The sequence below is a fragment of the Symphodus melops genome (genome assembly GCF_947650265.1).
Source record: "Symphodus melops genome assembly, chromosome: 9".
Lineage (NCBI taxonomy): Eukaryota > Metazoa > Chordata > Actinopteri > Labriformes > Labridae > Symphodus > Symphodus melops.
In genome coordinates this window covers 3,620,566-3,644,013 of record NC_136699.1, presented here as the reverse complement: position 1 = coordinate 3,644,013, position 23,448 = coordinate 3,620,566, and the positions used below count along the sequence as shown (strand labels likewise).

At 43.7% G+C, this 23,448-nt stretch overlaps 1 protein-coding gene across 1 annotated transcript; it reads right to left on the bottom strand.

Annotated features, from left to right (window-relative positions):
* Positions 1 to 18,064: 18,064 nt before the first annotated feature.
* Positions 18,065 to 22,275, bottom strand: spry1 (sprouty homolog 1, antagonist of FGF signaling). Its single transcript, XM_079352176.1, has 2 exons — positions 21,590 to 22,275; positions 18,065 to 20,146 (listed from the first exon to the last, which is right to left on the bottom strand). Exon 2 carries the CDS (start codon positions 20,085 to 20,087, stop codon positions 18,999 to 19,001), a length of 1,089 nt encoding a protein of 362 aa, XP_079208302.1. The 5' UTR covers positions 20,088 to 20,146; positions 21,590 to 22,275; the 3' UTR covers positions 18,065 to 18,998.
* Positions 22,276 to 23,448: the final 1,173 nt, after the last annotated feature.

Here is a 23,448-nt window from a genome sequence, read left to right as displayed (position 1 = left end):
TTTCTTTCATCTGTTGATCAAAACCAGGGTGGGCTGTGATATGAGAAAGCAGTTTGAAAAGCTTGGTTTGGATTCAAAGAGTTTTTGCGGATAAAGTTGGTCTTCGATGCAAACCAGGAGGGGAATTTGTTGAGTGGAAAGACAAACTGTAGATAGTTGTGTTCAAAACAAGTGACATTTCTCCTCCAAAACAATGAGTGTAACATAATTAAACTATTGAAAGTAACAAATATGTGATAAACTCCTAACATGTGGGACAAAATGTAGAAACTTTGACGAGAAGTGCAGTGAAAAGCATCTGCGGTGAGAGACACAATGACAGGCGCATGCATACTGCAGACACATGGTGTTTGTATTGAGAAATAATCAGGCTGCACTTTTTTTCTGCTCTTACTGACATGAGATATGATCTGCAGGATGGAGAGGAAAAGCAGAGGGACGGCTTGAGAGCCAGAAATTAAATGTGTGTGTGTCTACAACGAGACCCACAGTTTACGAGGTTTGGTACCGTTTCCCCCCTCAGACTTTTCTCTTTCAAAAGAAAGGACTTAAAATCAGGGAATATTACTTCAGGAGGACCTGTGATCACATGCCGCCCTATCAAATACACAAAGTAGTTAAATGAAATGACTGGAAAGCGCACTTTGAACTCGGCCCCTGGCAGAGCTCCCATTCAGGCAGAAATGTAAAAGTTCCTGTCCTTGATGGGGCCCCCTGTTCGGGGTGTCCCCATAAAAAGACTTCTAGCTGGTTACAGCAGCTTGGAAAGGAGCCCATAGATGGCCCAACAAGCCTCGACCAGCATTATTTCCTCCCGGCCTCTTTGTTTGTCGAAGCCTTTTTTTTGGCAGGGTTCCTATTGCAGCGCTCGACTTCCCATTGAGAAAACATCCAACCCCCCCCCCCCCCCCCCCCCCCCCCCCCCCCACACACACACACACACACACACACTCAACACTGAGCATGGCACTGGCAATGCACCACAGGACTTTGGCCTTCTTGTTTTCTTTAACAAATTAGCCCAACTTGTTTGTTCAGTTGGTATTTGTTTCATCTTTTTAAAGCATCAAACTGCTCATAAACTGCATTTTTATCATTGATTCTTTTATTACAGGGCTTGCCCCCCCTCCAGGAGTCATTGGTGTAAATTAAATAGCACCTCCTGCTTATTGTTTCCAGCGCTTTTTTATGAATAGGCCACACAATCAAAGTTCACTATTGTTTTATTATGGAGGTAATTTATCAGTGTTCCAGGAGTTAATGGTTTCCTTGCCTGTCTCCACAGCTTGTAAAGGCCTGGAGCTCTTAATGAAGCTTGAGCACAATTTATAGTGAGCTGATAATATAAAGTTACACTCCATTACCATGCAAATTATCTAAAAAAAAAAAAAAGCTCCTGTAAACAATTATCTTCAATCAGTTTTATTCATCCCTCGCGCGCATTTGGGAGCAGAAATGACTCTTGGACGTTGGACTCAGTCGTTTGCAGTAAATGGGGCGCAGGGTTAAAACAGGTTGGCATGGTCTGGCATGTCAGTCACAGTCCACAAGCAGAGCACAGTAGCACCTTTCCACGTTGCCCCGCCGCCTGTCAGCGGCTACATTAAGCCATTACACAAGTAGGGGAAACCGCCCCCGTGGCTGGCCCACACGGCACACATCCGCTCAGGGATACATACCATAATTATCCCCCCACTTCATACTCATCTCCCCTGGCAACTGCAATCATACAGCCCAAATAGCTCAGGCTAATTCATTACTTTGGTGGAGGGAAGTTGGCTGCCTGTAATGACACCAATTGCTCTGACCTAAACGCTGTAATAGGACCTTGGTGCACTGGCGAGGAAATGGCTGCAATTGAGGCTCTTCCACTTCCTAGCAACCGAAGCTCAGGCCTACAATTTGACGTGTGTGTGTGGGGGGGGGGGGATGCTTTGCATTACCTGTGCCCCGCAGCTTGAAATGCGGCCTAATGAAGGCAAAATTGTGAGAATTAAGCAGACTTCAGGGGGGAGGAAACAAACAGAAAAGTGGAAGCATGTGTGTCAAATGGGTTTTCTCGTTAATTCGGTTGCTGCTAAATTAGAGACGACCGGAATCTGCCTGGTCGCGCAATCAGGAAAGACCAGAGGGGAAACAAACACAGGCCGTCTGTTTGGTCCCCACTGGACACAAGAGCGAGCGGAGGAAGGGGAAGGTGGTGGAGGTGGTGAAGGGGCGAAAGGGGAAGAAGGGGGAGCGCTCACTGCAGTTGAGTCCAATATTTAAGAGCCAACTGTGAGAGACAGAGTGACCTGGGTCAAATAATATTAGCAGAGACTTTTTATGATGTGTTATACACCGCTGAGGTTCCAGATGGAGAGGCTGCACCAGACTGGACAACACGAGGAGGAAAGAAAGTTCAGACAGGAACAAGAAAGTGAATATTTATATAGATAACAGTTGACAAGTTAACTTTTGAGACATCGAGCTTCAACCCATTGAAACCTATGAAGAAAGATGTTGTATGAGACTCTAATTGTTGTGCTAAAATGTTAATAATTCAACAGCAAGTGTCCAGAAGGAGCATTCATTCTGCCTTTGTTAATCATCAAACATTACTGCCTTCTAAAAAGAAATAAACTTTCTGTAAGCTTTTTTTATTTTGTCAACAGACTCTTAAAACCTCTGTAGACATTCTTAATATCTGACATTTGATCTTGACAATCTTGGAAGAAGTTTCAAAATCCATTGGCTTAAAAATATTGCCCACTACATTTAGCCTTATCAGCTTCAATCCAACCCTAAAAACCTGAATACAAAGAGATCAGTAGAATAATAGAATATATATGTATACAGTACATGAACAAAGCAAAGGAGCAGCTGCAGCATGGAGAACCAAATCAGGCCAGGAGCTACATACAAACACACGAACACTGAACTGTCATCCCTACTCAACAATACTTCAGCTAACTCCACGAGACACAGGTTGGCTCTGTTCTCGCTCTGGATCACATCTCTGCACTCCCATTGGTTGGCTCTTAATAAAAGCATTGCTTTTCCTACAGACCTGTCTGTTGGAAGGCCTACCTGTGGGATGAGGTATGGTTCCAGGTCTCTGATTGGTCGGTAGGTAGGTAACGCTATCTGGCTGATCTTCAGTCAAAGAGAAAAAGGCCAAGAGTTTGACAGAACCAGGAGAGCGCTCCAGAAGGTGGACTGGTGAGCAGATGGAGACCAGAAGAGTTCATCTTTCCTCCTGTTGTCCAGGTGAACTGTCTCAACTTTTTCCAAAAACCCAAATCAGAAAATAAGAAAGATAAGATAAGATGAAGGTTTATGGATCCCAAAGGAAATACTTGTGCCAGAAATTGCTGGGCACAATGTTACACTGCACATGCCAATTAAAGTTAAAGCTTGTTGGTTGAATTCATGTTGAGAAAAAAAAAACTCTGACCTAAATAACGGAGACATCAATTCTTCAACCTTGTATCCTTAAAGGTTGGGATGTTGTGTGAAATGTAAAGAAAACAGAATGAGGGGATTTGAACAAAAGTCCTAATTAAGATTAACTGAACCCGCCATATTTAAGGGAAGAATGTGGGACTTTCCGATCCAGCAGATGTCGCCCTTAAGAGCGAGCATGAAACCGAACCAAACTGCTGTTTGGAGACACCTCCAACCCAACTCCACTTGCACTCACACAAAGGAGTTATGGATTTGAACGCACCATGATTAACCACCATTATGCGCAAGCATCGGACAATTGTAATTTGCTCACGCTGCAAGTGAGGAAGGAAGGATGGTTAAACGATCTAACAAAAACTAAAAATGGACTTTTTTTTTATCATAAAATCTAAAATGGCCAACAAGGAAAGTTAACATGCAAATTGGATAAAACTATTAGTCCAGAAATAAACCAAAACTGAGCTTAAGCTGCAAGTAAAGACGCAGACTACACTAAAGTAGGTGTCGGGGTGCTACCATATAAATCTCACTGCAATCTTCAACCGCTCCGTCTATTTGTGCCCCAGTGTTCTTTAACTCACATACTCAACAAGTGGAGGGCTCACACCCTGGGGGGCTAACCGCCCAATTAAATGGCCGTAAGAAAATCACAAATAATTAAATAACAAAAAGAAAATAAAAACAGGTAAATTCCAGTTGGTTAAAGGCGAAATACCTAAAATGGACCAGCTAATACACTGAAAGGATTACAAAAGCAAGGCAACAATATAAATAAACTGAACCAATCTAAAGTGACAATCAACGAGTTTAAGGAACCAAAAAAGAAAACGACAAAAGGGCAACACAGCAGCAGCTGAAGCAACCTAAGATTAAAAGAACTATTAATAAAAAAAAATCCATGCTTCAACTAACAAAACACTGAAACACTCACTTACTTGACTGAAGGATTTCTTAGAGCTTATAGTGGTGGAACGTGCAGCATCAGCCCTGCAGGGATTTTATAATGATGAACTTGACAGTCCATGGATCCTTATTATATAGAAATAAGAGAAATATACTGTAACTGTATGAATATGCAATGAAAAGGTGCTTAAACCTTGTTCAAAACAGTGACGATGTTTCTCTGAGCAATCAATTATATTATTATATTTCTGTAGAAAAGTGTCTTTGTGTGGTGTATTTGTAATGTATGTTTTGTGATGTCGTTGTATTTTGTCTTTGTCTTTAAAAAAAAAGACGTAAAAAATGTGTATATTCATATACTGTATATGTCTAAAGGAATAAATTAGATTATAAAAGATTATAAAAAAACATTTTGTGGTATAAAATAATGTTGTTGACTGTCAACTTTTGAATTTCCATGCAGAAACAGTGTGTTGGGTGTTTTCCCAGCTCATCCCCATTAGACCAGAGTTTGTTTTGCACCATTTGAAAAGTAAAAACAGTGCTCCTCTTTTGTACTTTCCCTCTGCAGGCAGTGTTTGGTGGCTCTGTGAGAAGTGGGTCAGGGCAGCAGAGGAGCCCACCACCATGCAGTCACTTTTGGCTGCTTCAAGTCACATCACATAAACAATAGCACTTCATGGGGAGAGTCTCGTCTTCCTTCCTGCCTCGCTTCCTGTCGATCGTTCTGCCTGACTTGGCAAACTCAATGTGCCCCCCCCCCCTTCCCCCCTTCCTCCTTCACCCCTCCACCCGCATCACCCATTCCTCTCCCTGCAGACCGCCCTCCCTCCTGCATCAGACAGACGAGTTAGTAAAACTGAGTAAAGGAAGGGAGAAAAGTGTGATGACAAAGAAGAAATGATAAATGACACTGAGCTTCAATGGGCTCCTGGGGAAGTGGAACATACCAAGTCAACATGCAGGGTCCTTTGACATGTAGATAGAGGTGGTGTCGGGGTGTGAAGGTATTGAATGTTCTGTTTGGCACCTACAGTGCACTAAACTTTTAACCCCGCCCACGACCTCCAGCTCCTTTCTCATGCAGGTCCCTGTGAGCAGATTGATGATAGCGGTGCACTTCCTCTGCAGGGAGCGCGACCTTTGCTTGAATAATAGCTGACCGTTGATTAGCCCGTCTCATTAGCATTCAAGGCTAGCTGTCTTTTTCTCTTTCACTGTTCTTGCAGTTCGGAGAATGATGGATTGCAGAATTATTAAAGTCAGAATGAGGAAGATTGACCACAAAGAAGCAGGAAATCCTCCTCATTAACCGGATGAAGCCCTCTTCTTTAGGGGGGATCCCCCTGGAAAAAAAAGTCTTCCTCTTTACATTGGCTCATTTTTAGAAGTGTGAAGTCCTCGATTGGTTCTTGGAATATTTTGCCTCACAGTAGGAACCTGTAAGCTCAAGTAGAAATAATGATGTATTCTTTCTGCATGTTTCTGTTCATAATGTGTCCTTTAAATGGTTAACTACACGTCCCTTTTGTAAACCATTGATTGTACATAAAGCGGTCAAAAGTCATATTAGACAATATTTTTCATTGATTCCAATTGATTGATTTTTTTTCTCAATGAAATATCACTTACAACAAGGAATTAGAAACATAGGAAACTGTGTATTAACTTTATTGGTGTCCCTTTAGCACCGAGGTGTTCTTTGAGGGGGTAAAACCAAAGGATAGGATAAGATTCAAAACCTCCAAAAATCCTAAAACACACACACACACACACACACACACACACACACACACACATCCCGTGTGACTAGAAAAATACTTAAAATCACAAAATATGTCTCAGTTCATGAACTCTGCAGCCCCCTTTTATTGTCAGTAAGCTCTCATATATTGTTTATGAAGCGTTCTTACTGAGGATGTAAGATACCCTTATCAGCTTTGCAGAGCTATTTAGGTCAACACTAGATCAACTCGTCTGGTACAGAGTCATCAAAGAGCAGCAACCTTTAGCATGATGAGTTACAATCCCCGCTAATCAGGCAGTTTATTGCTGTTTTAATTGCATCCGGACGATTCAGATGGTAGATAATGGACTGAAGGTGACAAAGTCCAAAAAGAATACCTCATACATGATGGGGAGACGAAAATCAAATGGTGTGTCTGTTCTGCTCTTCAGAGTCTTCATCAGACTGAAGTTCATTCCTGAACACATTCTCTGTTTCACGTTGTTCCTGGATCTCTTTCTTTGTTTATTGTTAGGATCTGCATTAGCATAAAAAACAGACACAGCCACACACACACGTGCACTGTACTTTTAAAAGATAAACACAAGAAACACCTTGCATCTTAAATTTAACAAATCTGATTTCTTATGTATTTGAAAGTATTGTGTCAAACTGCACAGAAGAATCACACAGATCAAGAGTTGGTCTCATTCACTGTATGCTGTCCCAAGCAGGTGCTTTTAACCAATTATGAATACAACAACACCTCAGTGCCAACAGCAGGACGTCATGAACATCAATACCCCAAACACTCATGGTTTACACCATACAATGCCCATAATGCTTTGCAGCATCCAGTCACCACAATTGGCTCTACGATCGCTACAGTATTTTTACATCTTAAAGTAAATTTTAAGAGTTTTCAAGATTCTACATCCTTGTTTGAAAGTTACACAACAATCCTTCCTGCGCTTACACACATTTTAATTCCAACACAATCGAGTATCACATTACTTTACTGAATTACTACATGTTATTTATTGCACTGGTTTCCTTGTTCACACAGTTTTACGGTGTTTTTGTAACACTTTACGAGTTGTTGTTTCAAATATACGTTGAGCTGTTCAATGCGCACTGGCAACAAACCCAGCCAATCTTTACTCACTCATTATTAAACTTCAGATAACATGCACATACTCACCCTTGCTTTATGTCTTCAGACGATGTGGAGCACACTGACAGAGAGAAGCATTTCTTTAAAAGATCTGGCATTTGTCTCCCTGATGACAGTGGAGCACATTTTGTACTCTTAAAAGACTCCTGGCAGGTTAAGGGTCATTCCAACAGAAAAAGCATTATCTTAAAAATGTCTTTGATTGGCTCCTTTCTGTTGTAATCTGAAACAGCATTCCAGAGTCACATCAATCTGTGCACATAATTTCCTGTTGGTACGAAACTGTATTTCAAATGTTGATAAATAAATGTTGCTGTCACTTTAAACTCAATCTTTTTTTTTTCTCTATGATTTAGAGGTGACTGTGACTCCATACAGAGAGCTTTAGTCCTCAATCATCATCGTCATAACATGCAATCGACAGGGAGTGCAAAAGTCAGACTTATAGTTCTCTGGCGTCAGATGCAACAAAATACTTTCCTGACCTTGAACTGATCGCAGGTGACAGAGAAAAGGGGGCTGGGAAAAGATGAGGGGGAAAAAAAGACGAATAGAGAGTCATAGAGGGGATTTTTTTTTCCTTTTTTAACTGCAGGCGTCCTTGAAGGAGAGCTCTTTTAATGTTGCACCTGTACAGCGTGGTGGTGGTGGGAGGGGTTAGTCTGCAGGCTTGATGTGGGCGCAGTGTGTTCTCTAACCCCTCAGGAAAGGAAAGAATTAGAGGGGGCCTTTGTTGTCTACACTAGCTACACCTCATATATATTTTAAAGGTTCAAGTACAAGAGGGCAGCCTGACTCAGGCCCCCTTCCCTTAAAAAAAAGAAAAGGAAAAAGGAATTGACCTCGGAGTAACATGTCTGATATTCCTGTAAAGACAAATTGAGCGTTTGATTGTGGCCAAACAAGTACGGCTATGAGCATGCGCCGCTGCTCCGTTTTTAAGATGAAGCACTTACAGACAGCTGGTTTCACTTTTTCGTTCGCTCTCTCTTCCTCTCTGGTTTTCCTTTTGTTCAACCAAAGTGTTCCTCTTTTGATTCATCCTGAGTAATGGTGTGAGATTCGCGGGGCGGCTGAAGTTTCCTTTCAACTTCTCACACGGCGTCCACAGCTGGCCGTCTCCTGAGAACAGATGCAGACGACGAGCTATGGGCCCCTGCGTGACAGCTATTTTTTCCATCTGCTCTGCAGCGCTGTCGGGTCTGGTGGAGGTGAAACTACGCACCGGAACCATTATCCTTGTAAAGTTTAAGCATCCTCTCTATGGTCATTTAATGTAAACTGTGAGTCAACATTTCTGCAAAGCAATCCAGGCCTCCTTTTGTAACGCTCATCTCTACCCAAAATGATATAGTGTCGCTATACATGGCATCATTGTTGCTGTGGAAACTTGTCATTTTTTTATATACCAGCTGCCTAATGTTTGAAGATCCTTTAATCACAGTGGAAAAGCAAATTATAGCATCTTTTCTACCTGTCCACTTTTGGGTCACAGGAGCCTGAGCCAAGCCTGGATTAGTCACCAATCAATCACGGGCTAAATGATAACCTTAAAACTGGCTTAGCTCCTCTTCTAACAGTTATTTCTGACACTTAAAGTTCTGAGTACTTTGGGTCTTTTGCCTGTGAGAAACCTTCAGCTAAAAGGTTTTATCCCAAAGGTTGTTGTTGGGGATCGATTTAGTCTTGCACGCATACACCTCAATCCAACCTAAACTGGCCGAGGTCTTCTTCACATGGTTCATAGTTTACGGCTGGGATTTGACCCAGATATACCAAAATAACAACAAAGAAGGAAGCCAATAAGAAAACAAGATATCAGTATGACGAGACCTATGGGGAGAACTGTTATGCTGTGGCAGCCAAACGAGTAAACAATATTGAAACATGTGGATCTATTAAAAAATGCAACAGTAACAAGATGAAAGGGGGGTCATTGTGACCAATTAATAGATTCTCCTCCAGTTCTTGAATACTGGGAATAGCACGATTAAAGTGCTTAATCGTGCTACACTATAACTGTGGCTCCACTTCACTGTACTTGCAAACGTCCTTGAACTGATAAAGTGCAACTCTGTATGCTGATGGTGTGGCTGTAAAATCAAGCTACATAAAAAAGGAAAACAAAGATAGTACAATCACATTTACATCACCAAGAAACAATAATAAATTAGTTATTGCTGTCTCCTCATTTCATCATCAGACACTTGGAAGGTAAAGACATATACAGACTTTTTTCTGAACCCCATAATCTAATATCAAAATGTTTACTTGCTCCCTCTATGCTGCCAAACTTTCCAGAGGTCATGGTCTGTCATGGTGGCCAAATAAACCTTTGTTATCTGCTCATGCTTTCCTCCTTTGCTCTAAAACCCTGGAAGATTACAGCGGCCTGCACGGTAGTCTACAACAACAATTTTCAGTTGCGAGGAAAATTACTTTGGAAATTTGGGCTTCACCGAGAGAGTTTGGAAAGCACTGAAGCGTTGTATCTGTTCCACAGGATGGTGTGCAGGATTGCGTATCTGCATGCTACGACTCTGAGCATATAATGGTGAACATCCAGCCTCCTTTCTCTGCTCTGAAACTGCTTTGTGTGGCAAAGAGCAGTCTTCAGTAACACATGCACACAAAACACTCTGGCCGAGCATTGAAGTGGAAAAGAATTTCTCCCCAGGATTTCTGTGTTCTCCCTCAGAGCTTGCACACATCCTACAAGGTGCCAATCACGCCATAGTCGACCATGTCAGAGCCCTAGAAGGAGCTGTGATTGACAGGTCTGTTTCTATAAAGAGGTGTGGTCTCGGAGAGTCAAGCTGGGTTGTATTATGGAGGGACGTACTTAATAAGATCTACAGCAGGGAAAGTGGCTGCCCTTAAGGTCCAATTTCCCCTTTGGCATAATACTGCCATTGACGGAGGCGGAGATAGAATCATACCTCTTGCAGAGTTTGAAATTGAAATGTTAAAGAGCAAGCAGAGCGGGAAACGAAATGTTGGAAATGCACTCTTATTTTTATATGAGAACAGAAACTTTTCCTGGTAGTCAGTCAGCTTGGAAACAAACTTCAATTTCCTCTTCGTCAGTTGTAGCGTGTTTGTTTTCCTTCGACCACGTAACGCCCATGTTTTTTAGCATTTTTCTTTTTCTCATCTGTTCTCAACTTTTACTTTTTTCTAAACTGTACAAGGACACCCCCACTTTCAAAAACCAAGAAGAACAAATGTATATTAAAAACAAAGATGGGGGTGGGGGTGGTGTTCAATGATCCTACCCTGTAATTCCTCAACACATTTTCTAGAACCCTGCGCTTGAGCGTAAGCCTAAAATCAACAACAGATAAGCCTTTTCTGTGTCCTTTCTCTTTGATCTACTCCCCCCCCCCCTTTTCCAGCATGGGGGAGCTGGGATAAGGGGAAGAAGGAGGAGGGAGGTACTTCTAAGCTTCCTGTTGGACCCCCCCTGCTTTGGATTTGAGGCTGGAGACCCTGGAGGAAGGAGAGGGAGGAGTGCTGGGTCCTCAAACTTTCCACTGGGCCTGATTGGTTTACTGTAATAGCCTGACTGTAAACAGACAGTAATGTGATTATTAAAAGCATTCTAAAGGAACTCGATACAGAACTGATGCATGTGCCAAACAACAATTGTGTATTGGAACTGAAAAGAATTGAATCGGTTTCGGTCCAATCGTCCTCAGGCAGGTTTAATACAAAATTATGTTGTAAAGTTTGAAGAAAAAAAACCCCACTAACATGTGTTCTCTAACAAAAGTCCCATGAGTTCATGAGCACTACAATGTGTGATCTTTACTGGACAACGGGTCCAATGATCCATAGCGCAGCATAAATGCCGCTACATATTCTTTTTCAGCTGAACGGCTCAGGTATAGTAAGCAAACAGTGTTTTGCAAAAGGCAGAGTAGAAAAAGAAGAAGTAGAAAAGGGAGCGACATGAGGTCAGCTCCTTTATGGAGGTAATCAGAGTTGTCTTCCTGTCTATTCTCCCCTCTATTCACACAGCCTGGCCTTCATTCCCAAAGTGAAACTGGACACCAAGGGTTTTGTTATGGCTTTACAGCTCCAGAGGACGAGGAGACAAACAAGACTGAGCAGAAAAACAAGGCTGCTTTCCACCTCGAGTTATAGCACGGCTGTAAAACTCTGACACTAAAGTTAGAGGCGGAGTTCAAAAAAAGAAAGACGTGTGTGTTGTTTCTTTGATCGAGATAGTGGATTGATTGCTTGGTCTTGTATTTAAACTTATTAAGGTGTTAGTTTACATAACTGACAAGTGTAAGCACAGTAGAAGAAAAGCCAGAGTTGTGGGACGATGTCAGGTCTGAAGTTGGGAAAATACTGAATCTTGCAGGATTACAAATGACACTCTGTACTGGTCATTGGAGGCCACTTAGGCCCCTGATTTAAACACATCCTGACATATGCCATGCATGTGTTGTATTGTTGTGTTATCTATCCATCTATCCATCCATCCATCCATCCATCCATCCATCCATCCATCTATCTATCTATCTATCTATCTATCTATCTATCTATCTACCTACCTACCTACCTACCTACCTACCTACCTACCTACCTACCTACCTACCTACCTACCTACCTACCTATCTATCTAACCATCCATCCATCCATCCATCCATCCATCCATCCATCCATCCATCCATCTATCTATCTATCTATCTATCTATCTATCTATCGACCTATACTTTAGCCTTTCCAAGTGATCAATGACACTTGTGCTCTGTTGATTGCACCACAGTAAGACTGCCAAAAATAAAACATGTGGTAACATTTTTATATAACTGTGACTGACTGACACCGTGCATCAAGCAATATAGAAACACTCATACATAACAATTGTTATTGGCATCCATCAGTGGATCTTTAGCTTGACTACTAAACACAGTGCTATAGCAGCTAGCCACACGCTAGTTTCCCATCCTATGTTATCAGGAAGGTGCGTGTCAGGTTTTGCTGGAGGGCTGGCAGTTGTATAAAGCTGCACCAGAAATCTTCACGAGATGGTTGTTAACACATGCGCTTCACAGGGAGACTATTCCTGTCAGGTGGGAGGGGCTAAAGAGCAGAGGGGAAGAACATACTGGCCTACTGGCCAACAGAAAACATAATGAAGCAGTTTTTTTTATGTGCATGGACATCACACCTATCCAGTGCAATACAGTCTATAGTCGCGTCAATCACGCGACTACAGACTGTATTGCGAGTAGATCTACTCGCAATACAGTCTGTACTCGCTGTAAATTTTCCTGACTATACAGGACAGCGGATAAAGTCAGAAAACAGGGAGAGGGACAGAGTAAGGAATAACATGCAGCAAAGGAGCCATAGTTTTGATTCCAACCCAGGCCACCCGCTTGGAGAACTGCAGCCTCCGTATGGTGCGCAACCACCTACCACTGCGACCGGCACCCCAGATCGAGAGTCTTTAAAGGGATCAGAAGCATCCCTGCAAGCCCACCTGTTGGTCGACCACACAGCAGACTCAAAGCTCCTCTGATAGGAGACTAAAGCCTATCTATTTGTGTCTGTTGGTGCTCTTGAGGTTGGGATGGGGGGGTGGGGGGGGGTGTCGGGTTGGGGTCACCAGGAAAGGAAAGAGGAGGAGGGTTTGGAGGGTCGAAGGGTGAGCAAACTGGCAACTGGGAGGTTAACCATCGTACTGGGGAAGGGATGGAAGCTTTGGGAGGGGAGGGAGGGTTTGCAACTTCCACCCGCTGACTGGCTGACTGATGTAGAAAAAAAAAAAAAAAGAAAGTCCCTCATGACCCCCACCCTGCTGCCCCCCCAGCCGGGAAGAGCCGGACGGGACTAAAGCCCCCCATTGTTGTCCCCTCACACAAGATCACCAAGGCCCCCGGCAGTGAGAGAGGGACAAGGGGGTGGAAAAAAGGGATGGGGCCAGTGTGGGAGGAGGAGAGTATGTGTGTGTGTGTGTGTGTGTGTGTGTGTCTGTGCAGGTTTGGGGGGGGGGGGGTCGACCCGGCAGCTCAAACACAATCGTGTGATAGGACTTGGCCCTATCTAATCAAGGGCAGGAGGTCACTTCCGAACAACTGGGCAATAAAAGATTATTTCTAGCCACATAACAGAGGAGCCGTTGGAGGGGGGAGGGGGGAGAGAAAGAGAGAGAGGGATGGAGGGAGGGAGAGAGAGAGAGAGAGAGCAGCAGAGGGGGAGGGGTGGCTGTCTGTGAGGAGAGGAAGTGAATTGAAAAAAGCCAGCAGACGGGAACCATCTGTCTGGATGCATAGTCTAATCTCGGAAAAAAGAGGGAATGAACGGGGGGGAGGAGAGGGAAGACAACGCAAGAGCGAGCTTCCTCTTCTTCCTCCCAAACAAACACAGAACAATCTATATCTTTCGATCATTGTTGGGATCTATCTAATGTGCATATGTGGTGCTTTTTGTCGTCCTTGGTTGAGATATCAAAGGGAGAAAAGGAACAAAAGTGGTTGTAGGGGGCCTGGAATGCAGCAAACACACAAAACTGTCCCCCCGGGGCTGTTAGAAGAGGAACAAGGACGTGATCTTGTCAGGGTTAGGCTGAGTGAGAAAAAGTTAAAGCAGCTCTTTTTAACTGAACACACGGCAGACAGTTTGAGAAATGAATCGTCAAAGAACTCGGTGGACTCTTTGAATCTGAAAATGTTTTACTCGTGTCAGTATAATGGTTGGATTCTTGTCTTTAATTAGGAGGGAATTTAAATTTTTGCAGAGCTTTTTTTTATTTTTATTTTTTTCTTAAAAGGCTGGTTCTATTCTAAATTCTATTTCTGTCATTTTCAAAAGCGACTGTCTCCGTAAAAATACCCCCCAACTACAAAGTAAGATTTCTAACCTGAACGTTTAAGATCTAAAGTCAAGTACACGACTGTATTCTTTGGGCATCTCTTGAGCCATTCGACCACGTTTGAGGATCAAATCCAAAGAAGTCCCCAATATGAGCCGAGCTGATCCAAACGACGGATTGAATTAGCACTTTTAAAACACTGATAAGTCAATGGCACTGATGAATAAGAGCCAACATAACGCCTGGCCATTCATTAAAGAAGAAGTTAACTGAATGATGGCCAAGTACCTCGTTTTGTATTGATCTACAGGTTTCTGTCTCCTCCTCCTACTTCTTCTTGTCATCATTGTCGTCATCGTCCCCTCCAAAAGGCCTTTGTCCATAAAATGGCAGACAAAGACAAGAGACAGGAAGGGGGCTTGGAGAAGAATGTGGTATCAGATAGCTGGTAACGCTGCATAGACAGGCGCAGGTTAGGAGAGGGTGTGTGAAGGTTTTACACTCTAGTTCCTGTGGGTGTGTGAACCCAGGAGCAAATGCTCGACAGGCCCCAATGAAACACCTCCAAGTCGAATAGCCCTTGACACCTGATAAAACACCGGGTCGTCCCTGCAGGCCCTTATGGCTCCTGAGGAGGAAAGAGGCCGTTAAAAGAAACACTGCATGTCTGACAAACAGGAAGCAGCACGTAGCATTTTAATGTACTTTTAAACACCTTCAAGTCTTTCGTGTAACCCTGGCTCTGTGAATTGTTTTGGTTTTATTTGGTTTCAAGGAATTGTTCTGTGAGATTTCTGGAAGTACTCAAGCACACGGAGAACTATTTCCAAAGGGGTTTTTTTTGCTGCGCAAAACTCAGAAAATTATATTTCTAAACTAATTCACTCCATATCCCAGCTCTCTTCGGATAACTCACAGACTCCCTGTCAATAGTTTTCAGGACTATTTCTTTAAATGCTAGAAATGAGTTCCATGTGTAAAACGCTGACTGTGACATCTGTGGATCATCCTTTACAAGCAGGACTGCAAAGATGTGTCGAGCAGCAGGGAGAATCACAACACAACTCTTTTCACCTTCAAATATTTGGGAAGGACGCAGAACTCTCGGAGGTGTTTCTTAAAACTTGGAGAAATAAAACCAAACGTTTCTACACACAGAACAGAAGAGTTCATTTTATTCTACCGAAATGCAGGAGAAGATGTCTAACCCTTTACATCAAGGGCTCACTTGTATTTGTTGGGACATCTCTCCATGAGATTTTAAAGATCCAGCTACTGCACAAACCAACTCTGTACCACTAAAGAACCTACACAGATAAACTACAGTTCAAATCATTAATCTGTGCTTCAGTATTTGGCTACATGGAGCCCAACAATCTGTTATCCTCCTCTGTTGTCGAGCCAAAAGAAGTATTTATATTATCATGTAGTAGGTGAAGAGATCTCATCTCCATGTAAGTTTTATTTTTTCCTTTTTAAGTAAAATTGTAGAATTACATTTTACTGTGTGTTGAGAGTATTCTCCACCTTTATGATAAACTGCAGCACATGGTGGTGAAGGTAAATAAAAGGCTGCTTTTTACAAAGTGTTTACCATGTAAATAATCATTTTCATCCAAACATAGCAGATGACTTTCTCTTTTTATAACATGGTGGGGTATCTCAGGGGCTCCATAAGGACCTGTACTTGACTGTTTGAAAGCTATCGAATATATTTTCATGTCGTTTTAATCCTGCCGAGGAAGCTTGTGGATGTTGGAGCGGTTTCTCATACACATCATCTCTCACATGTCGCTCCAGAACGCCGAGATCGTCCAAACATCTGAGGAGATAACTTCCATAAACTTCGGTCATCATGCTGAGGTCCAAAAAAGCCGCCTTCCTTGCCAAAATCCACCACCCCCATATTTCCCCTGATTGCTAATTTCTATTTATATGCCATGAGGGGAAATAATGAAAACCAGATGAGGGGGAGGCAGAGGAAAGCTGAAGCAGGCCTTTTGCTGATGAATGCATGGAAGGAGGAGTTGGATGATGACTGTTTATAGAGTATCCTGCTCCATTGTGGCTCGGCCGGCAGCGCTGCACCGCATGGCTAAGAAAAGGACTGCCCCGGTAGGATGTGTGGGCTGGAGGTTCCACCATGACTCACTTGGTAGTCATGCGTGTTTGCACTTGTAGGGCCCCGAAAAAACCCAAACGCTGCAGAGAGGGACCCGCCAAGCCTGACAACTCCAAATAGCATTACGTGGGTGTGAAGCGGCTAAATTTACTATGAAACAAGTGCAAAGAGGAGGAGGTTGTGATCATTTATGCCATTGAATTACTTAATAATGACTCAGATTTCACTTTTTTTAAATCCAGTGAGTAAAATGTGACGCAGTTAGAGAGCAGTTCACGTGGCAGGGGGACTGAAAAGTGAAAGAAACTACTCACAAGCCGTAAAATGTTATTTTAGACACCTCCGCCCGATTAGATCAGAGATTTAAGAGACATGTTTGGGACTTTACTGAGCCAAGTTCTGGAAATGGTGGGAGTAAGATCTGTTTCCTTATTTGGCTTAGGCTGGAAAATATCAAGTAAACACTGTCTTCCTGTTCCCTGCCTTCTGAATACAGTTTAGATCTCCACCTCCCCCCTTCTTATCCGTACAGGGGAACTGTAGTGAAACCTGAAAAAAAAGGCCCCCTATTGTTTGCCATCATCCAGGAGCCAGGAGCAAATGGGGCTCGGATTGCAGCTCTGAAAGGTAACAGGAAATTGACAAATCACTAATCCACTCTTTAACTATTCAGGGCGACAAAAGGTAAATTCCACCAAAAAGGGGAAAGAAAAGCACATAAAGTATAGAGGGGCCCGAATGGAGGGATGGGTCATTTGGTGCAAACAGCTGACAAACTGGATCTAAGTGAAAGGCTGTTTAAAACACAACAAAATGATTCCTTTGAGCTCTTATTTATCTGTGCAGCCTCCAAACGTTTCCTCCTTAAATGTGCTAAAAATTTCAATTCAAGCAGGCTATATTCCTACAACCTACAGCACCTGAAGGCACCATCATCGCAGGGGTGCTCACGGTTGATACACGTGTTGCGACGGTGTATATATTTTTTTCTTTGTCTCAGAGAAATTCCTGGTCCCATTTTATGTTTCCCCAACTGCCGACCAACCAACTTTCAAAGTGATGATCTCATCCCCTGGGGGCCCGGAGGTGGAGGGGGGGGGGGGGGGTTGGGGGTCAGCGGACTTCCCAAGTGATAAATTCACTGACAAAAAGAGGCGGCCAAATGGGGGGAGAGTGTGGGGGCTGGATTTGCCCCTGTCGTTGGCTTTAGTGCAGGAACCAGGCCATAAAAGCCCAGCATTGATAGCCCCGGTTTATTATCTTTGAACAGGTGGCCCCGGCTACCCGTAATGGTCGCTCTCAAAGCACACACTGTCAGCCTCTGCAATATGGAGGCCATTTGGGAGTTTGGGAACATCCCGATCTTGCTGTGTTAAATCCCTGGGAGTAAAGTACAGTGCATAGTTTTGTGGTGACTGCTGAGTGGAGTGGGGTGTTTTATTTTTTTAAAGAAGGAGAGTTACTTCCTGTGAGCATGGAAACATGGAGGCTCTGTTGATGCTAGCAGCTTCGGGGCTAATCGTGTCAATGACCTGTATTGTTTAGCTTTCAAGGTTAGCGAGGAGAATCGCAGTAAAGAAGCCCTCCAAGAATGTAAACAGTCACATTTCAAGTTACAAGCTGTTTCTACTCACAACTGTTGTTTTTTTTTAAACCAGGAATTCCACACCCAGTGTGAACACACACAAACACACACGCACACACACGCACACACACACACACACAGACAGAAAACAGTGATTTTCTGTTCACTAAATGAGCCCAAACTCACAAAAAAGCCTCAAAATCAAACATCAGTCTGATCTTTCACTCCTCAAGGCGGTTATTGTTTCCAAACATCTCAATCAAGACACCAGACAGCGCTAGTTTTTTCATTAATTAATATATTTTCTGCATTAAAGTTAACATAGTTTTCTTTTGTGCCACCCTTTAATTTTTCAGTAAGTATTTGATATTTTGTTATATTCAGACATGAGTAAATTTAAGACTGTCTCTTGCAATAAATATCATAAAATAATAGAGCTTCACATAATAAATATTTTTTACAACAAAAAAAAATGTTTTAACAGACATTTTTTCTCTTAAAAAATAGCCAGAATTTCTCTTATGGATTTTTGAGCATACAATTTACAACAAAATAAAGAAAAGAAAAAAAAAACGAACAAAAAGAAAACATGGGAGAATGCCTCAGAATGTGAATGAAGAGTTCAGACGGGTGGAAGGAGAGAAACATATCCAATTGGAGAAAAAAAAAAATACTATGAGATGGATGTGCTTTCGTTAATGCAACATGAGCAGAGGAACCACGGTTTTTAGTGTGGTAGCAACCAATAAAGTCAAACATACCTGCTTGCTATGAATACCAGGTAACAGCTACATAATTGCCCTATAGTAGATCGTCCTTCACAGATTTGGTAAGAGGCAGCTCCCCCTGGGTGCACAGACCCGGAGGAGACTGCCTACCTAAAACGGAAGAAAAGAAAAAAACTCTCTCATATGTATTTTTAAAAAAATAGTGTTAATGAGGAGCTGAGGACAGACATAGAAACAGTTAAGGCAAACACTGGTCTGTAAAAACATGGTCCTGATCCAGAGAAAACAAAAAAATAAAAATAAATCGAGTGGTTTTCGTTACTCCTTTTAGCTCCTTAGGGTTCTGCAGCGAAGAGGGGGAGGCGGGTTGGGAGGTGCTTAGAATGTTTGATAAACATTAATTTGTGACTATCATCATTGTCATCGTAAGATCCACATCTAGAGTCTCCCGCACACACACACAATCAAACACACACAGGGCCGATCAGGAGGGTTTCTCCTGGCTCTGTGGGGCCCAGCTCTCCAGTTTGCAATACACAGTGTTGGAGTTCTTGCAGCGACAGCCGGGCCTGTTAACCCGGTCGTAGCAGCCCTGGCATGCCTTCAGACAGCCCTTGACAGGTGGGTAGCACAGAAGACAGGGGAAGAGTACCGACATTAATCCCATGCACAGAAAGCGAGAGCAGCAGTGGGAGCGTGACAGCGAGCAGGGGTGGTCAGCACAAGAGTCCCCCTCATCGTCATTGGAGCAGTGGTAAAAGATGCCTTTAACCAGGCACATGCAGGTGCCATGCTCCAGCGCGCTCTCCGCTGAGCACAGACACTGACCGTTACACGCCAGACATGAAGGCAGGCTCCGGGGAGCCGTACAGTCACTACACTTGCACTTCCCACAGCACTCACAGATAAACTGGTGCCCGGCAGCAGCCACCACCCCGGTGCCAGAGACAGAAAAGTCTGACTTCCCTTTGCCCTGCGGCTTGAGCGGAGCCTCTAGTGGAGGCTGGTGGAAGTTAGGTCCCTGCTGGGGCTGCGAGAGCACCTTGGGCTTGGGTTGAGTCCGAACAGGCCACTCTGCTCTGTGGTGGTGCTGTAAGCTCATGCCGGGCCTGGTGGGGGGAGAGCGTGCCAAGAGTCCCTGCTCAGAGGAGGCGCTGCTGTTGCTCCCTGAGCTGGCGGCACTTCCTGTGCTAGTGGAGCGGCTGAGCCCCGGCGCCCGGGACCCTCCATACTGCTGTCCTCCAGCCACAACCACCACACCGCCTCCGACGTGATGATGGTGACCTGACGGTCGGTGCTCATAATTGTTGTTCACATTGACGAGGATGACCTCGTGAGTTCTCTCCTGCTTGTCCTGGGGCCTGGGGGCCATGCGGGGAGCAGGGGGCCTCCGTACCACTGAGGGCCCCTCGGTGTACTCGTTGTTGGAGCGGATGGCCTTGATTTGGTCCAGGGAGAGAATGGCGGCATGCTGGAGCTCCCGCTCGTAATCCGACCTCTGTCGGCTCTCTAGGGAAGGCTGCTGGATCACCACTAATGAACCGCCGGGGCCATGTTGACTTTGGAGCTCCATCTGGGGGGATCACCACTTCCGACATTCACCGTGGACTTGGCATGCATCGGAAAACCTGCCTGAGGGGGGAGAGAGGCCGGGGAGAGACAAAGGAAGAAGCAGGGAGGGAGGGGACATCATCAGAGAGAGCCAAAACATGGCATAACTGGAAAAAACACACTGTGCCGATGAAGGATGGGTAACACATCCCCAGGCCTTTTAAGACTTACAGTGGGTGAAATCTGACCAGTGCTGCTGTTCCAATTTAACAACATGATACTTGTTGTTCAAAAGCACAAACAGTAACATTCAAAGAGTATCATTATCTCAAATAAAATAATGTATATTGTACTTTTTGACACCACATTCCAGCTGAGTTCAGACTTGTGTTTTCATGCTGTCAAAATGACGATATGTTGCTTTTATTCCCTTAAGTGAATCCACCCAGGAAATATAGTTGACTATTAACAAGACTTTTTGTACCTTCCTTCCCAATACGCACACATCTAAACTTCAGTAGGCCCTACAAATACTTCCCCTGCTCATTTACATTTGTATGACTAGTTAACATTTAAATGCACCGCGGCGACGAAATGAGGACACGATCCAAGGGAACTAAATGAGCTGCCTCACTTAGTATTCTATTACTACACCAAAAAGGATTCAGGGAAATGGGGACAAAAGTAGGAGAAGGGAAAAAGAACTAAAGGTCAGATCAAGTTCCGACAAAATACAGACTTTGGATGAGAGGGGAAAAAACGAACCGAGAGCTTTTAAAGTTCTCGGATCTCCTAAGACTATAGTCTTAGAGGCAGACACGTTTTAAAAGTGTCCTCAATGCGCATACATTGTCTGATGTGCGCGTGCTTGCTATTTATAAACAGCATTAAGAATTTTGGTTTCAGCCCGTGTGTACGAATCTTGTCATATTGCAAAGACAGAAAGACTAGCTGTGCGCTAAGACGCACCTACAGATAAACACTGCAACTAAGGCGAAAGCTCGTCTCTTCTGCGCTTTGCAAACAAAATATATCCACATATTTTTAAAATCTAATCGTGAAAGGGCGCACTACAGATAGGATTATCTGCACCGCTCGTGTTCAAAGGAGACTACATCCTGCGCAGTAAAAAAAACAGGATCCTATTAAACACAGATCCGGAGATCAAGAGACTTTAGAGGACGCATTCAAATAGACGGGCAAAAACTTATGAATGAAAACAACCGCCGTGGGGGGAAGGGTGTTTGTTACAGCAGAGCCACGGAAGGACACAGCAGGCATGGAGATCCATCAACTTCATCAACTCATCGCGACGAGTTTCACCCGATGCGGATGTTTTCCACACGTGTAGAACGCCTAACAACCTGGAAAGTGCTTTTATATACGCGCCACTGTAATGAAACACTCGTATCTTTACAGCGGCGCATATGTGGTTGCTACGTGCGCTACTATCGTTAAATACACACCGCAAAAAGCACCAAAAGACGCGTTAAAGTAGAGCAAAACAGTAAGGAGGATACGTACCTATTTGCAACCATCCATAACATCGAATCCATCAACCAAATAGCCTACAAAAACTCCATCCAAAAGGAAGGGGCAATGTCCAAACGTAGACTTTAAGATCTATGCATAACATTCGTTGCCTGTTAATCCAAGTGCGTGCGTATCCTTTTGCGTAATTCCCTTTTTTTTGGTTAGTTTTCTGGAGGTTCAGCGCACTTTACGCATGCATTCGTTCCAGTTTAAAACGAAGTAAATCCACGGTGCAGCTCTGGTGGAGAAGGGAGAACTGCTGCGTACTTGGGGAGGCCGATCTTCAGGCAGAGACAGCCCAGTTTATAGAAGTCCCGCAGGAATTGTTAGAGAGTAGAAATAGCGTTGGAAAAACAAGTCCCGTGGAAATGATATGAAACACGAGTGAGCGTTAATCCAAGACTTTCTCCTCTTTCGAGTATCTAAGGAGAGTTTAGTTCAGGCTGTGACTCTTTCGGGTTGCGGGGAATCTGCGCTCGCTGTAGAAAAAAAAGCGTCGTGGGGTCGCAGACAGCCGCGCGCTCTCTCCAGCTCTGCAGGCCTGTTCAGCACTGAATGAATGGGAACGCAGGGCTCAGTGTTTGCTCGACAAGCCAACTCCCATTGGCCCATTCACTCCACTGAAAAAGGATACATCGCATCCGCTCCTGATTCATTGGGCAGATGTGGAAGGCCGGGCGATAGAGATGTGTGCACTAGTTAAGGTGGAACGGGAGGTTTTTATTCCGCGTTGGCTTGACGAGGGGGCTCAGGGAAGAAAAAAGTAGTCGTTTCCGCTCTTGTGGGTTATGAATAATGATGTGAAGTAAGGTGAATGTGACTAATAGTGAAGTAATAGACGAGCCTTCTATTTATATACCTGCTGATTTGTCTATTTTTTTTTTTGGTTCACAAGATCTAGACAGGATGAACAGACAAGTAAAAGCCTATTTTCATACAGACAACCTTTTAAAAAACTGCTTCTTGTGGAATCATCTGCTACCTGTAAGTGATAATAAAGATGTATAGACGAACATTAAAACAATATCAATAAAACTAAAATGCTGATTGTCAATATCAAATAAAAATGAGACGTAAATGAAAGTTCAAAGTCTCCATATAATGACTGACTTAATGTTTTTCGAGTTTCAGAGACATTCAAATAAAAGCTACAGACAGAATCAATCTGTGAATTATCCTAAAGTGACTAAATGGCTTTCTAACGAGATGTCAGGGGCTTTTAATGATCCTTCACATCATTAAGAGATTTAAAACAATTAAGGGTTAATAACTTAAAGTCAAGGTAAGAATCTGAGAAGTTGTTCTTGACTGCATATAAAAAAAGGCCCCCCCTCTTGGGCTGGAGCCACATCGTCGTCTGAGCTGACAACTGTGTGATTTTACAGACAACTGAGGGAGGAAACATCAACAGGATGTCTCCTCTGTTCTCAGGAATGTTCCCATTACGCATTTACACAGTCAGCAGGCTCATCGGAGGAAATAAAACGCGTCGCGATGAGTCTACAGTCTGCAGAACTCTATGATCTGGATGTTCTCCCCCCCATCATTTCAAAAGTTTCACGGGTGGATTTTTGCATGAGGGGTTGGGGGGTGTGGAGGTGGAAATGGTGGTGTGGGCTGTTGGGGTTTGGTACCACCTTAAGAAAAAAGCAGCCCTGCAGCCAGGGGAAAGACTCGCCCCCCCTCTCCTGCACCCCCCCCCCCTCTCTGTTCCTGACTGTCTGGTTTGATTGGTGTCGCGGATGCGCTACATCCGGATCCATGAGAAAAGGAAGTTCAATACAAAGTCAATCTATCCTATTCAAATGGAAAAATCAATAGATGAATGACCTCCAGTGCCATTTCGGGTC

Excerpts from the sequence above, each read along its gene's own strand:
- spry1 (XM_079352176.1), bottom strand. The coding sequence starts at position 20,087 with ATGGAGCTCCAAAGTCAACATGGCCCCGGCGGTTCATTAGTGGTGATC.